The 13172-nt window shown below is 33.6% G+C and overlaps 2 protein-coding genes across 2 annotated transcripts; one reads left to right on the forward strand and one right to left on the reverse strand.

Annotated features, from left to right (window-relative positions):
* Positions 1–2449: 2449 nt before the first annotated feature.
* LOC119631935 (transcriptional repressor CTCF-like) lies at positions 2450–6105 on the reverse strand. Its single transcript, XM_038024533.1, has 5 exons — positions 5892–6105; positions 5369–5716; positions 3725–5036; positions 2833–3661; positions 2450–2758 (listed from the first exon to the last, which is right to left on the reverse strand). Exons 2-5 carry the CDS (start codon positions 5709–5711, stop codon positions 2669–2671), a joined length of 2574 nt encoding a protein of 857 aa, XP_037880461.1. The 5' UTR covers positions 5712–5716; positions 5892–6105; the 3' UTR covers positions 2450–2668.
* Positions 6106–9543: 3438 nt separating this feature from the next.
* Positions 9544–11820, forward strand: LOC119631359 (regulator of chromosome condensation). The gene is made up of 2 exons (XM_038023497.1): positions 9544–9740; positions 9821–11820. The coding sequence occupies exon 2, from the start codon at positions 9868–9870 to the stop codon at positions 11407–11409; it is 1542 nt and encodes a 513-aa protein (XP_037879425.1). The 5' UTR covers positions 9544–9740; positions 9821–9867; the 3' UTR covers positions 11410–11820.
* Positions 11821–13172: the final 1352 nt, after the last annotated feature.

The raw sequence follows: 13172 nt of genomic DNA on the forward strand, positions 1-13172 counted from the left end.
ACACTCAACTTGCTTTCGGTTTTATATGTGGTTTTTTTTTTTTTTTGATTTCTTCCTCTCTTCTATTTGTGTTTGTTGTTTGTTTAACAAAAATTTCTTTAAAAAATTTCTTTATCTTATTCGTTCATAACACATTCTTTTACCAAATTTTTCCTTTTTTTTTTTGCAAAATTTTCTTAAATAGAACTTATGAAAACAATAATATGAATAATATGATTATTTCTAAATTCGAAATAAACCGGTCTGATCTGCTTTTTAACGTCAAGCGATTAGAATTGATTGTTTTGCCTTCAAACTCTCTCGCTGCGCGTATTATTATAATTTCGCTGTCGTTGCGGTTACGATAGATGGATTTATGATGCATACATAATTAATAATTAATAATAATAATTAATAATAATAAGAATAGTAATTATAATAATAAATAAGAAAGTCGAGAAAATAGATTTGTTCTTATTCTTATTCTTTTTCTTTATTTTTCTGCTTTCAATGAGACTGGATCGTCGATTAAATTTCATTGTACCATTAAATTATAGAACGCAAGGCCACACAGGCATTCGGTTAGTAACAAGACGTCACACATGCTTATATGTATCTTAATATTTGAAAGGAGAGCAATAGCAAGCCAGAGAGAGAGAGAGAGAGAGAGAGAGAGAGAGCTTTCAATTGTATTTAACTAAACCATATGCGTGAACGCGTACGCCACAATCAATTTCGATTTTTATCTGTACATTTTATAATAAATTTATTTATTTTATTTTATTTTATTTTATTTTTTTTTTTTTTTTTTTTTTGTAATATCATTAATTCATACTTTACTTAATAATAGATTAAATTGTTTCTACGAATAATAAGAATTAGAAGATTTAGTTCATACACTTATATTATATTATACGTATATATATAGACGATATCCGATAATTAAGATTACATGCACCATTTAAATCGAAAAAAAGGCATATTCGAACTGATTTGGAATTCTCGGCCTTGTCTACTTCATTTCATTTGATTGAAAAAAAGGGAGCAAAAAAGAAAAAAAAAAAAAAAAATTCATTCACTTATTGTACGAATGTCAGACTTCTACATACTTCTACAAAATTTGCCAGGTCTTTGGTAAGATGATTGATTGCACAATCTGAAATCCTTGAATTGCATTTGAATCAACATGAATCGATTTTCTTATTTTCGAATATAGCCCGCAAGGAGGAGTGATACGGAAATTATTATCCGCAAATGCACTTACGAACAAACATACACAATTTTCGGTTTTCGGTTTTTCTATTCGATCTAATAGTATAGATATAATATATCGAATAACGAAATCACTGACTAAATATAACTGAGTAAAATGAAAAGTGAAGAAGTTAAGAGAAATTCAGAAAATAACGCATCCAATTCGATGATGCCCGAGACTTTATCAATTGTCGTCAAACATTTATTTATACAATGTAAAAATATTTAAAGTAAAAAATAGCCTCAATCGATCTATTAAGAAACTTTTAATTAATACATGTTCTATATTCTTTACATTTACATTAAGTTCGCCATAGAAGGATTGAAGAGAAGCTATCAAATCCGCTTTACGAAAGTGTTAACAGCGAACGTTCAATGCTATCTTCAATTTTTATGATCATTTCCTATTTTTGGTAAAAATAGGACAAAAAATCGGACAAAAGGTAGCGCAGTACTTGCAACGAAAATTTGACTATGACTCGATAAGAAAAGTAAGAAGAAATATTGCATGATGGATGAATATAAACAGTCGACGATAACGTGACCTAATAAAAATGCTTGTCTACTGAATTTCTAAACTGAGAAATAAAAACAAAAAAAAAAAACAATCTTCTTTTGAAAATAATCAAAAACTTGTATATTTGTAGAGAAGGGAAGATATTATTTAAGGAAAAGCAAATTCCTATGTGCAAAATGAGTTATATATATATATATATAGATATATATATATAAAATAATACACAAAGTGAATGCAGATTTTAGAAATCAGAGAAGATTTTTGCAAAGAATTGTAAAACCGCGAGACAAACTGCCATTATGTAATTAGCTCTAGACGGCTGCTTTACATAATATAACATGGTCGTTCTTCAATACTTCAATCAAATTCAAGCAGTTACAAAACATATCCTACGATTGTATTTTTATAGGAAAACGAAAAGGATTGCTTACTTAAGACTATGTGAGTGATGTTTCCTATCTCAGCCTTGGTCTCGCCTAGTAAATATGACATTATCGTAAGCGCTGCTTTACATACATGGTTCTGCTTATCAGCATCAAACAGAAATTATATAAGATCGCGAAAACCGAAAATATCGATTAGTTATCTTCGGGGGGCCAGGGATCTATTAAAACATATCTTTTGTTACCGTTACATTAACATTACTTGCATTGCTTTTAGTTTTTATTTACGTACATATATATCTTTAAAGTTTATATCTTTAAAGTATATATATGTACTAATTGAGTTACATAAATCAACTTTATGCAGCTTTCACGATAATGGTTTGCATAAATTGCTAGTTGCGTTACAAAGAATGGACGCAAGTAAGAGTCGGAAAAAACAATTTAAAAAATTACTAAATATTATAACCTGAGAATGTATGAAAAGAAAAACGAAAAAGGGAGGATGAAAGAAGCATTATCCACTAAAGCCATTTTAAAGCTCAGCAATATGAAATAATTGTATGACTTGCTTATTGCTATCTTCATTGGCATCGTCATCATCATCATTATCATCATCATCTTCCTGCAAATAGTAGGAGGGAAAAAGACGACTTACAGTGAAAGGCTTTTGTTTTCGAAATTCAGTTGATATCTTACCACAAAACCAAAGCTATTATTGTGCGTATATTGTTTGTCGTCACCGAAAACAGGTCGTTTAATATTATCCTGTTCCATATTATCTATAACCATTTCATCATCTTGGTCTTGATCTACTTCCGTATTCTCGTCAATGCCATCATCCGCATCATCGTGCATTACTTTTATAACAACAACGTTCTGTCCATCGTTTACTTGCAAATCGATAAATTTATCTTTATTTTTTAAGGCGGACGATTGCTTTGCTTGTTGCTGTTGGTCACCTTTGGTAGCATTTTCAATTTTAATAATTGGCTTTTGGTCTAATAATGTTTCATCTGCTTCGAAATCGTCATATATGGAATATTGAATTTCGCCTTGTTGCTCATCGTCTTCCGGGTACAACATATACTCATCCGAAGTTATTTCTTGTTCTACAGTAGCTTTCGTATCAATTATGTCCGTTGATAATGGTTCACCATCCGACAGATCGTCTGTGGAATATTGTATAACGGTTCCGTCTGGTTTTAGACGATTCATACGACCCAGCTTCAATTTCAGTTTTTCACTTTCGTGCCTTGAAAAAGGATCATGTACTTCCATGTGACGCATCAAGTTCCCTTTGAAGGAAAATGACCGATTGCAATGTGGACAAACATGCACTTTCTCCCGCGTTGATGGTGGCTTGTATTCCTCATTGTGATATAGATTTACATGACGATTAAGTAGTTGCTTTTGACGAAAAGCTACTTCACAGATTTCGCAAACGAAAGGCTTTTCATCGGTGTGTATCAACATATGAGAATCCAAATGTCGTTGAGTAATCGAAGCGTAAGGACAAAGTTTGCAACTACAATTAAAAACAAATTAATTTTTTTTTTATTTTGGTTCAATTTTTAATAGCTAAACCTACCGAAAGCATTTTTCGCCCTCATGCGTCTTAATATGTACTTTGTAACTGTAACGATCTGGTAATTCTTTACCACAGCGATTACATGGCCATGTTTTGTCAGAGCTGTGTAATTTTTGCATATGCAAGCGCAGATCAGTCTTGCGGCCACAAGTTGTCGGACACATAGGACACTGAAAAACCGGCTTCTCATTAACTGAATGAATCAATCGATGGTACTTGAGAGAATTTGATTGTGTGAAACGAGCATTGCATATATCGCATTCGTATGGCTTTTCGCCGGTGTGGGTGCGTAAATGGCGCTTTAATTTGAATGAATCCGGTGAGGCATATGTACAGTGCGGACATTGATAAGGACGCTCTCCAGTATGACATCGCATGTGACGTTTAAGCTTACTCATTTCCACACTCGAATAGTCGCATTCAGTGCATTTATGAGGCTTAACACCCGTGTGGCGGTATCGCACGTGCCGAACTAGTTCTCCCGATGTAGTAAAAGCTTTATCGCAATATGTACATCCGTGAGGTTTTTTGCCCAAATGAAAATTAACATGATTAACTAATGACGCACTAGTTTTGAAGCCTTTTTCACATATTGAACATTTGTAAGGACGATCGTCTGAATGAGATTTCATGTGACGTGACATTAGGAATTTTTTATTAGTGGTATAAGTACAATGAGTGCATTTATACAAGTCAGCATTAGCAGCGGCATCCAAAGGTTTGAGAAAAGCCTCCGTTGTTGGTACTTCATTCGATTTGTTTTTGCCATCAGCATTTTTTGAATCTTCTATTTCATTCTCATCGAAGTCATAGATTTCTTCCTTTTTAGTAGTCTTCTCTCGCACTTTACTAACGTTACTTGCCACTTTCTTTACAGTATTCGCCGCTGTGATTATTTCATCAGTCAAAACTTCCACGGCATTATTTTTACGTTTCTCCTTCGACGGACTTCGTGGGGTGCTATTTTCTTGCGACTTTGCTATGTTCTTGCATTTCTTCTCAACGTGTTCAGTTAACAAGTATTCCATATTCGTTTCAAATTTACAATCGTTACATTTATATATATTTGCTGCACTTAAACTGTAAGCGGATTCTGTCATTGTCGTTTGTGGTTTAACTAGGATTGAAGACAACATTTCAGCGTTTGTTTCTTCGTCGGCAATAGCACTGGTGCGATCCAGTTCATATAACTGTTCACCATTATTGTCAATTATAGTTTGAGATTGATTGAAGGTATCATCATTTGTTGCTTCCAAAGTGTCTAATTGAAGACTGGATTCCTCTAGAATAGTAGATTCAGCGGTTGAGTCCCCTGTAAACAATAATTTATTATCAATAAATTCGTATATTTTTATTTAATTGATAAAACAATTAGAAAATTTTGGGCGAACTTATATTGAAGTTTATATACATTTTTCTTGTTTTTGAAGTCTTTGTTTCTCATTAACACCTACAACATGAGAAATTAATCATAATAGGTATTTGGCAAGTTGCAACTATTCATTTCAAATTATCCGTATCCTGGTATTCCAAGAAAAAGCGGACAAACATGGGATCGAATGTTGCAACGATATTGACAGGACAAGTCTTCATCATATACTCGCGTTTATGATTACAAAATGCATGCATCACATTTTAACTTACTAGAGGTTTTTGGTTTAATGCGTAGATTTGCAGTACTGACCACGGTAGCGCTTTTAGTTGCAATAACCTTCGTAGAATTTTCCATTTTAATGGGTTTCACTTCTACGGTGCCTTTCGAAGATTGAAAATAGTAGTTGCCATCAGCGTCGACGATGATGGTGCCAGTGCCATCTTTACCATCGGCATTATTTTCGGCGCTGGGATGTTTTGTGACCGCCTCAACATCGGCCAAAGCTTCAACTGCTTCTGTGGTTAAAACTACGCTCTCGCTATCGTAATCTTCCACATCCTGATTCAAATATTGAATGTAGGCCTGCAATTGGCGATCTTTTCCTTCTTCCATTTTTACTAAAAAAACCAAGTTTAAATTTGAACTTTTGTTAACTAAACATCTGGACAGACACAATCAGTCACTTCTACTAGATGTCGTCAGTTAGTAGGCGACACCCTGCGGGTAATCAATACCTCGCGATAATCAATTGCACACACATACTGAATGCGGTAATATTATTAAACTAATTACCTTTGTCATTGACTTTATATTCTATAGTACAAAGATTGCTGCTGTTTTATTTCAGTTATTTATATTTTATTACCATTTTTCAAAGAAACAATATATTTTCTCTACACTTTGTGAATTTTCCGTCAGAGCCTACTTGAATGCATATGCCTCCTTTTCTAGCTATTTCTTGCTGCCATTTTACGACTGTACATAGAATTACACAAACAATGGATAATAAATAGCTCTTAATACAAGATGGCGTATACACGAATCACACTCACAATTTAATACAACTCTGTGAACGTGTAATTGCGCGGATAGTCTATATGCATTTATTTAAAGATTTAAAGGCTCTTACATTCTCATTAAAATTAGATTAAAAAATTTTATTTCATACATAATCGTGACTAAAAATTACAACAATTTATTATTTGGACATATAAGCCACAAATCTATTGGCTTAGTCCATCTCTGTTCAACATACCAAAAAAAAAATTTTATTTAATGTCGAGTGTAATACGTGGTTTGTTTTTTTCGCAAATGGAAAGCAACAACGGCAAATATCCCACAACGGGAAAATAATTGCTATGAAATGAAGTAAAATTAATGAAATCTGATGACCGCTATTTACCAGCTGTTCTCGGCAACTGCAAGAAAAAATTGCTGACAGAGTTGTTTGTGCGTCCACAAAGTAATTGGCATTTGTTGTATGCTTTTTGAAACTTAGTTTTGGATTTTGTTTTGAGTTGAATTGCCGCAGTTTCTTTGGTTTAATTTAAGTAGTAATCAATAAATGAACGAATATACGAAGGCAGATATAATGCTCTTCTTGTTTTTTTTTTATATTTGTATATATATATTTTGTTTTTTGAGATATGGAGTACGAACAAACTCGTAAACGAGTGAAAAATATATCTTATTTGTCCAATATGCCCAGTTTAGTAATTAAAGACTATCTGCAAATTGTAATGCCCGTACATATAATTAAAAACATCTGTCCATCAGCTGTTATGAAAACATTTCGATCACGAAATAATAATGAAGCATAAACTTCATTAGTTTCGTATCTCAAACTCGTAATTATTTTTTCAGGGGCGCCAGCATTAGCTTGCTAGCACACCCAAAACATTAAAGTTCTTACAGCAAACTCTCATTTCATTCATCTTTCCAATCTGCAATGCGCGGGAGCTTAAACCTTGGGAACAACATTTGGATATGTCCTACATTGGTCAACATAGAGGAAGTTTATTGTGCGAACTGTTTTAATTCCTTTTCAAATGCTTTAATTTGCATGCAATACATTCCCTTTACAAATTCATTTTCTATAGACGTATGTAAAGGATACATTCTAATTGCCAATAGTAGGGACTTTTGTTTTGGCAGATCGTCCTGTGTCGGTGATTGCAGTGACGATGATGATACGGTATATAAAGCTTAATACACGTCACTGTTTTTAGTGACAGTTGATTAGCTAGTGTTTTGCTGAGTAAATCCTGCGCCGTTCAAGGACAACTTTACTAGCAAAAAAAAAAATCCAGAATGAAAAAATTTATTTATTAATGTGCGCTTTAGGTGTACCTATTTGATCCGAAGTAGAACAGAACTAGAATTGCAGGGAAATAATAGCAAGGACTTCGCTTTCTCACGAGGGAAAATTTAAAAGAAATATTTTGTAAATATTTCGGCTTACAAGAGCCGGTGTAGAGGGAGGGCATTGCGACATTTATTTTGTTTTCATTGAATAACAAAATTATATTAATTTACAGTTGATTGTGAGGTATTTCACTTTTTTGCTACACCTCTTGGTGAGTGCAGTGAAGTTTCCTCTATTATTGCTTTTAAAACGTGGGAATTTTGCAAATGAACATCTAAGTACCGAATCAGTTATCAATCCGTCACCGTATACGCTGCATATTTTTACCGCTGTCGCCTTAGCGCTATTGTCTTGTTTAAATTCCCAAAGCATTAAATGTCGAATATGCGCTTTTTGACTCTCCATTTTAGAGGTTAAGACGACCCGTTGAATGGAACATGCATCGCAAAAGACTAACTGAATCTTCATCTATATAGTGAAAACAAAAATTCGTTTGCTTCGGTAACTTATAGTAGGCATATACGAACAATAGATTCGAGCTACCTAAATCGGTGGTTTTTATTTATGACTCGACCTAATAATATTATGCACTGAGTTATTGCAAACGATGATGAATACTTAACCGTTGTTTTTCCCCGAATATTTCGATTTCTGTTTTTTATAATGGTAAAGGTAAGTCCTTATGTAACTGTTGTATAGGTCGTCAATTTTCTATACTATTAATGGGAATCAACAATGCAATATTCATTATGCAGACATAGCTATCGGAACTTACGCTCTTCAACATAAAAAAATCAATTTGAAAATTTAGCATTGAGCAACAGAATAAGCATTTCCCAATTAAACATTCCATTAGATTTAAATAAAAAAATATCTATTTGTTTAGTCTCAGCCATTTATTCTTAGCAATTGTTTCATTATTTTCAAATGAACCTTTAAAATAATACACTGTCATAAAAAATTTGAAAAATAACTTGCAAATTTAAAATAAATTATCTTTAAGGCTCTGATACAATGAAGTCTCGCTCATATATTAGGTATTTGTAAAAATTTCGACCAGCGGTTTCTACACGTAAATATGATAAAGAAGTGGGAGATACCAGTATACACATCGGTTGAATTTGACGATTTTGGCCTTCGTCTAAATAAAATAATAATTTTTCCATTTAATATTATTGATTTATTCAGCGTACGCCGACGCTACTCATGGAGCGCTCAAAATCCTTCTTCTTCCAAATTCGTTACTCTGGTTGTTTATTTGAAGAAATCTGGTGCCGACGTTCACCGAACATGTTCAAAGATTTAGGGCGATGCTGCTCGATCATATCCCAGTTTTCGGTTGAAAAGGGGCGACTCGAATTGACTGACCTTGCTCTTTTTTTGGCTGCTTGTTGCAAGAGTTGGCCAGCATTTATTATTGCAGCTCGAATTGGAAGTTCTACGCCACCAGGTGCCTGTTGATTATCACTTGTTCAGTTCGGTGCAGTATGGTTTGCCCAGCACGCTAGTCCGCAAAGTTGAAGAAGTAAGAAAATGAGTTGGTTGGTGGGTGGATCGCTGCCAATATACTTTTTTTCGACACGGTATCGACATGTTGCCAGAAAAATGGGGAAAGGTTGTAGAAAATGGTGGAAAATATTTTCATTAATATATATTGTCACAATTTTCCATAATAAATGCCTTTTTCAAGTGGAAAAATGATGAAGATTTTTGCAAACATATAATAATAATATGAATAAATATTTATAAATTAAATTTATCCCCCAAAGCTGAGAATACAACCGCGGTCTCATTGTGTTGGAGCCTTATTTTTTCCCCTCATAATATTTTGTAAAGGGAATATATCATTTTTATATATATATAAATCAAAATGTCAAATTGCATAAACCAAAAAAAGCGGATAAATAATATTTTCGTGTATTCATTTATATAAAAAAAGAACCGTATGACTTAATAATCCCCAGTGATGTTTAGCAAAAAGTTAAGCAACTCTTCATGTTTGGTTTGCCTGAAAATTTCTATGTATGTGTATTCATTGCTTTGAATGCATTCAACTTAAATTTCAATGCTTAATGTTCTTTGCGTTTTCTGTCATATTTCGGCGCGTTAAAAGAAAAAAAAGGAAAATTACAAAAAGTCACTTGGCTTTTTAAAGATTCTTTAAGAAAATTATCCAAAAATAACCGAAAGTATATTTGCAATTTTTTTTTTTTTTTATGTTCATAGCGTAATATTGGAATAGAAGTGATTTAAACGTTTCGCAAGAAATAAATTTGGTAAGAACGTGAATGAAGTCTATCTGATTGTCAAATGCATAAATTTTTTTTTTTTTTTTTTTTTTTAAATAAATTTTTAGACCTTATCTTAAATTGGTCGCATATATATTTGAGAAAATAAATCAAAATGCCACGCATAGCGGAGCGTAAGAAAGCAAATATCATCATTAATAATGCCGGCGAAAACGATGAACCTAAGCGCAAAATGCAACGCGTGGTTTTCCAATTGCCATTACCCGAAAGACCACGTGTAACGGGTCGAGTGTTTGTATGCGGACAAGGTGATATGGGACAATTAGGATTGGGGGACGATTCATCCAAATTTGAACGGAGGCGTCCCACCCTGGTGGAAAAGGTGCTAAATGTGGTTGATGTTACAGCTGGCGGTATGCATAATCTGCTTCTTACTCTGGAAGGTCATGTCTATTCGTTCGGTTGCAATGACGAGGGTGCTTTGGGTCGTGATAGCAGTGAAGAGGGCTCCGAGTTTGTACCTCACGCAATTGATTTACCTAATAAAGTCTTAAAAATATCGGCGGGTGATTCGCATTCCGCTTGCTTATTGGAAGACGGACGTGTATTTGCGTGGGGATCATTTCGTGATTCTCACGGCAATATGGGTTTGACGTTAGAGGGGAATAAGCGTTTGCCTATTGACGTCTTACCGGGAATAATTTGTTGTGACATTGCCTCCGGGGCAGATCATTTGGTTATATTGAGTTGCGCTGGTAAAGTATATACAATTGGTTGTGGAGAACAAGGTCAATTAGGCCGAGTGTCTCTAAGAAGTGCGTCAGGAGAAGGAAGGCGCGGTAAAACCGAGCTATTAAAACCTGGTCAAGTCGTAATAAAGTCTGCTAAATTTATCGAAACCATTTGGGCGACTACTTATTGCACTTTTTTAAAAGAATCGCAGACTGGTAATATCTGGGCTTTTGGTTTAAATAATTACAAGCAACTAGCCTGCCCAAAGGACATGTCACCCATAATCACTCCAATAAGTATGAATTTGGATCGTGTTTTGCAAATAGCCGGCGGTCAACATCATACTATGCTGCTAAAGTATGGCGGTACTGTTGAAGTTATAGGTCGCAAAGACTACGGCCGTTTAGGTTTAGGACCCGTTAAGGAGGATGTCATTAAATTGACACCTATATCAGCCTTGGCAAGGAAAGGCATCGTTCATATTTCCTGCGGTGAAGCGCAATCATTTGCGTTGACAAATGATGGTAAATTGTATGCCTGGGGTATGGGATCCAATCATCAATTGGGCACAGGATCTGAGGAAGATGCCCTTGTGCCTACTTTAATTGAAAGCAAACAAGTTGAAGGTAAACGAATAATAAAAGTTTCCAGCGGCGGCCAACATACTATATTGCTCGCCGAAGATGAAATTCAATTTGACAATGCACCGACTGCTAAATCTGGAGTAAATACAAAAACCAATGACATCGCTACAAAGAAAAACAAATATGCTAAAAATTCGAAACGCACTGCGAAAAAAGAGGAAGAAATTAATGAGACAGACAGAGCAGCTGAAGAGATGCCTGCAACTAGTAATACATCTTTACCAAAAGGCCGAAAGAAACCCATCACGCCAGAAGAGGATCCTCCAGCAGATAACGCACCCCCGCCCGCGAAAAGAGGACGCACAAAAAGGAAGACGTAATTACCAGTTATTTGAGTAAAATGCGTACATTTTAATTATTACGAAAAGACGAAATTAAAAACATTTGATTTCGATGAGCTTTAATGAAAAACTCAACTTCTTTTTATATTTTAATGTTTTTTCCCCATTTTTTATGTTTACTTTTGTTTCATTAAAAAACTTGAATATTTGTATTACTATAATAACTATAGATAAACAAGAATATATATTCAGTTAAGATACGGCCACTTACAAGAACAAAAACCGGCTAATGTTTATATGGATAAGCTGTTCGGTTTATTGTTTATTTATTGTCAAATTTTTTCCCAACTTTTTTTCTAAATAGTTATATTTGTCTTTTGTGTTAATATTTCTTTCTTTAACTGTAATTGTAATTGAACTCAATAAAGAACAAATGTTCACGGACTTGAATATCTTATTGCTTTTCTCGCTTAATATAAGGCTCTTCTAATCAGAAAATGATAGTGAGATCATTTAAAGGTCTTTTTGATCAAATTTAATTATCGAATTGAAATTTTGTTTCGAGCGTTGAATTCAGCAAATCTGTCAAGTAAAATTGTGAAACTGACGTACGAGTTACGTCTTCAAATAGTTCCTTGAATTTATACTCAGTTGTAAGATGTTTTAGCTACCGTATAAGACGCACCTTTTTACATGGAAAAATGATGTTATGGTCCGAAGGTAACATTAAAATATTTTTTCAATAAATTGTCTCGAAAGAAGTTCATAGTAACAGAGCTGAAAGATTTTTAAATATCTGTAAAACTCTTAAAATATAATTACTGTTACGTTTGTGTTAGTTGATCAATTCATGGAATTTAATATTTCGTTATTACCAACAAAAGTTGATTCAGATTAAGGAATACTTGATCAATGCTAGCAATAGTCCACTACCCTATTAATACGCATCACCGAATTATATTATGCTACTATACTATATCTGATAGAAATCGAAAAATATATATAACAAAAAATTTGCAAGGAATTAATTATGTCAGATCAATGGATACTTAGAAAGTCAAATCTTCTGATCCTGCGAATGCGGGAAACTCTCACCCGATCTTGTGTTTAATCGAAAATTTTTAGTAAACTAAAAGAATTTTCTCGAAAACAGAATTAATTAAATCTATAAATGCAATTTGAATCGATTGATCTTTTGATTTGTTTCTCTCCTTTCATTTCAGACTTAACTTTCATTTCATTAGCCTAAAGACAACGCAGAAATACAGACAAATTACAGATCATTTTCGTCGATCAGTCTTAGTTTTTGTCTCCCGAAGCTTTGGGATCTTTGGGATCTGGGATTGTTTTGTAAAATATTACCAAATAATACACGAAACCTTTGGCTAAACCAAAATATAATACATACATTTAGGGGCATTATAAATATATTTGCATATTAGGAAGTTTTGGTCATGGTTGCGAAATGGCAATATATGAAATTCATCTTTCTGGTTAATTAAGTGACAGCGATTTGAAATAATTAAAAATGCCTGAAATATATATATATTTGTGCGCTATATTTGATTGGATTAAATATTATAATAAAAAAATTTCTTTCATATTGAGATGAAGAGAGAACGTACCAGTTTGAACCGAGGCATTAACCATTATTTTTAACTATTGAACGTACAGAAAATTCACGTTTAGCAAATATTTTCCTTATTGACGAGTACTCCAAACGTTATGATGAGTTCATTCAAGAAGGCCATTTGAGAGGTAAACGGTATACATAACATAACTAGACCAGTCGCCCTTTAATA

The sequence above is a fragment of the Glossina fuscipes genome, unplaced genomic scaffold (genome assembly GCF_014805625.2).
Source record: "Glossina fuscipes isolate IAEA_lab_2018 unplaced genomic scaffold, Yale_Gfus_2 1, whole genome shotgun sequence".
Lineage (NCBI taxonomy): Eukaryota > Metazoa > Arthropoda > Insecta > Diptera > Glossinidae > Glossina > Glossina fuscipes.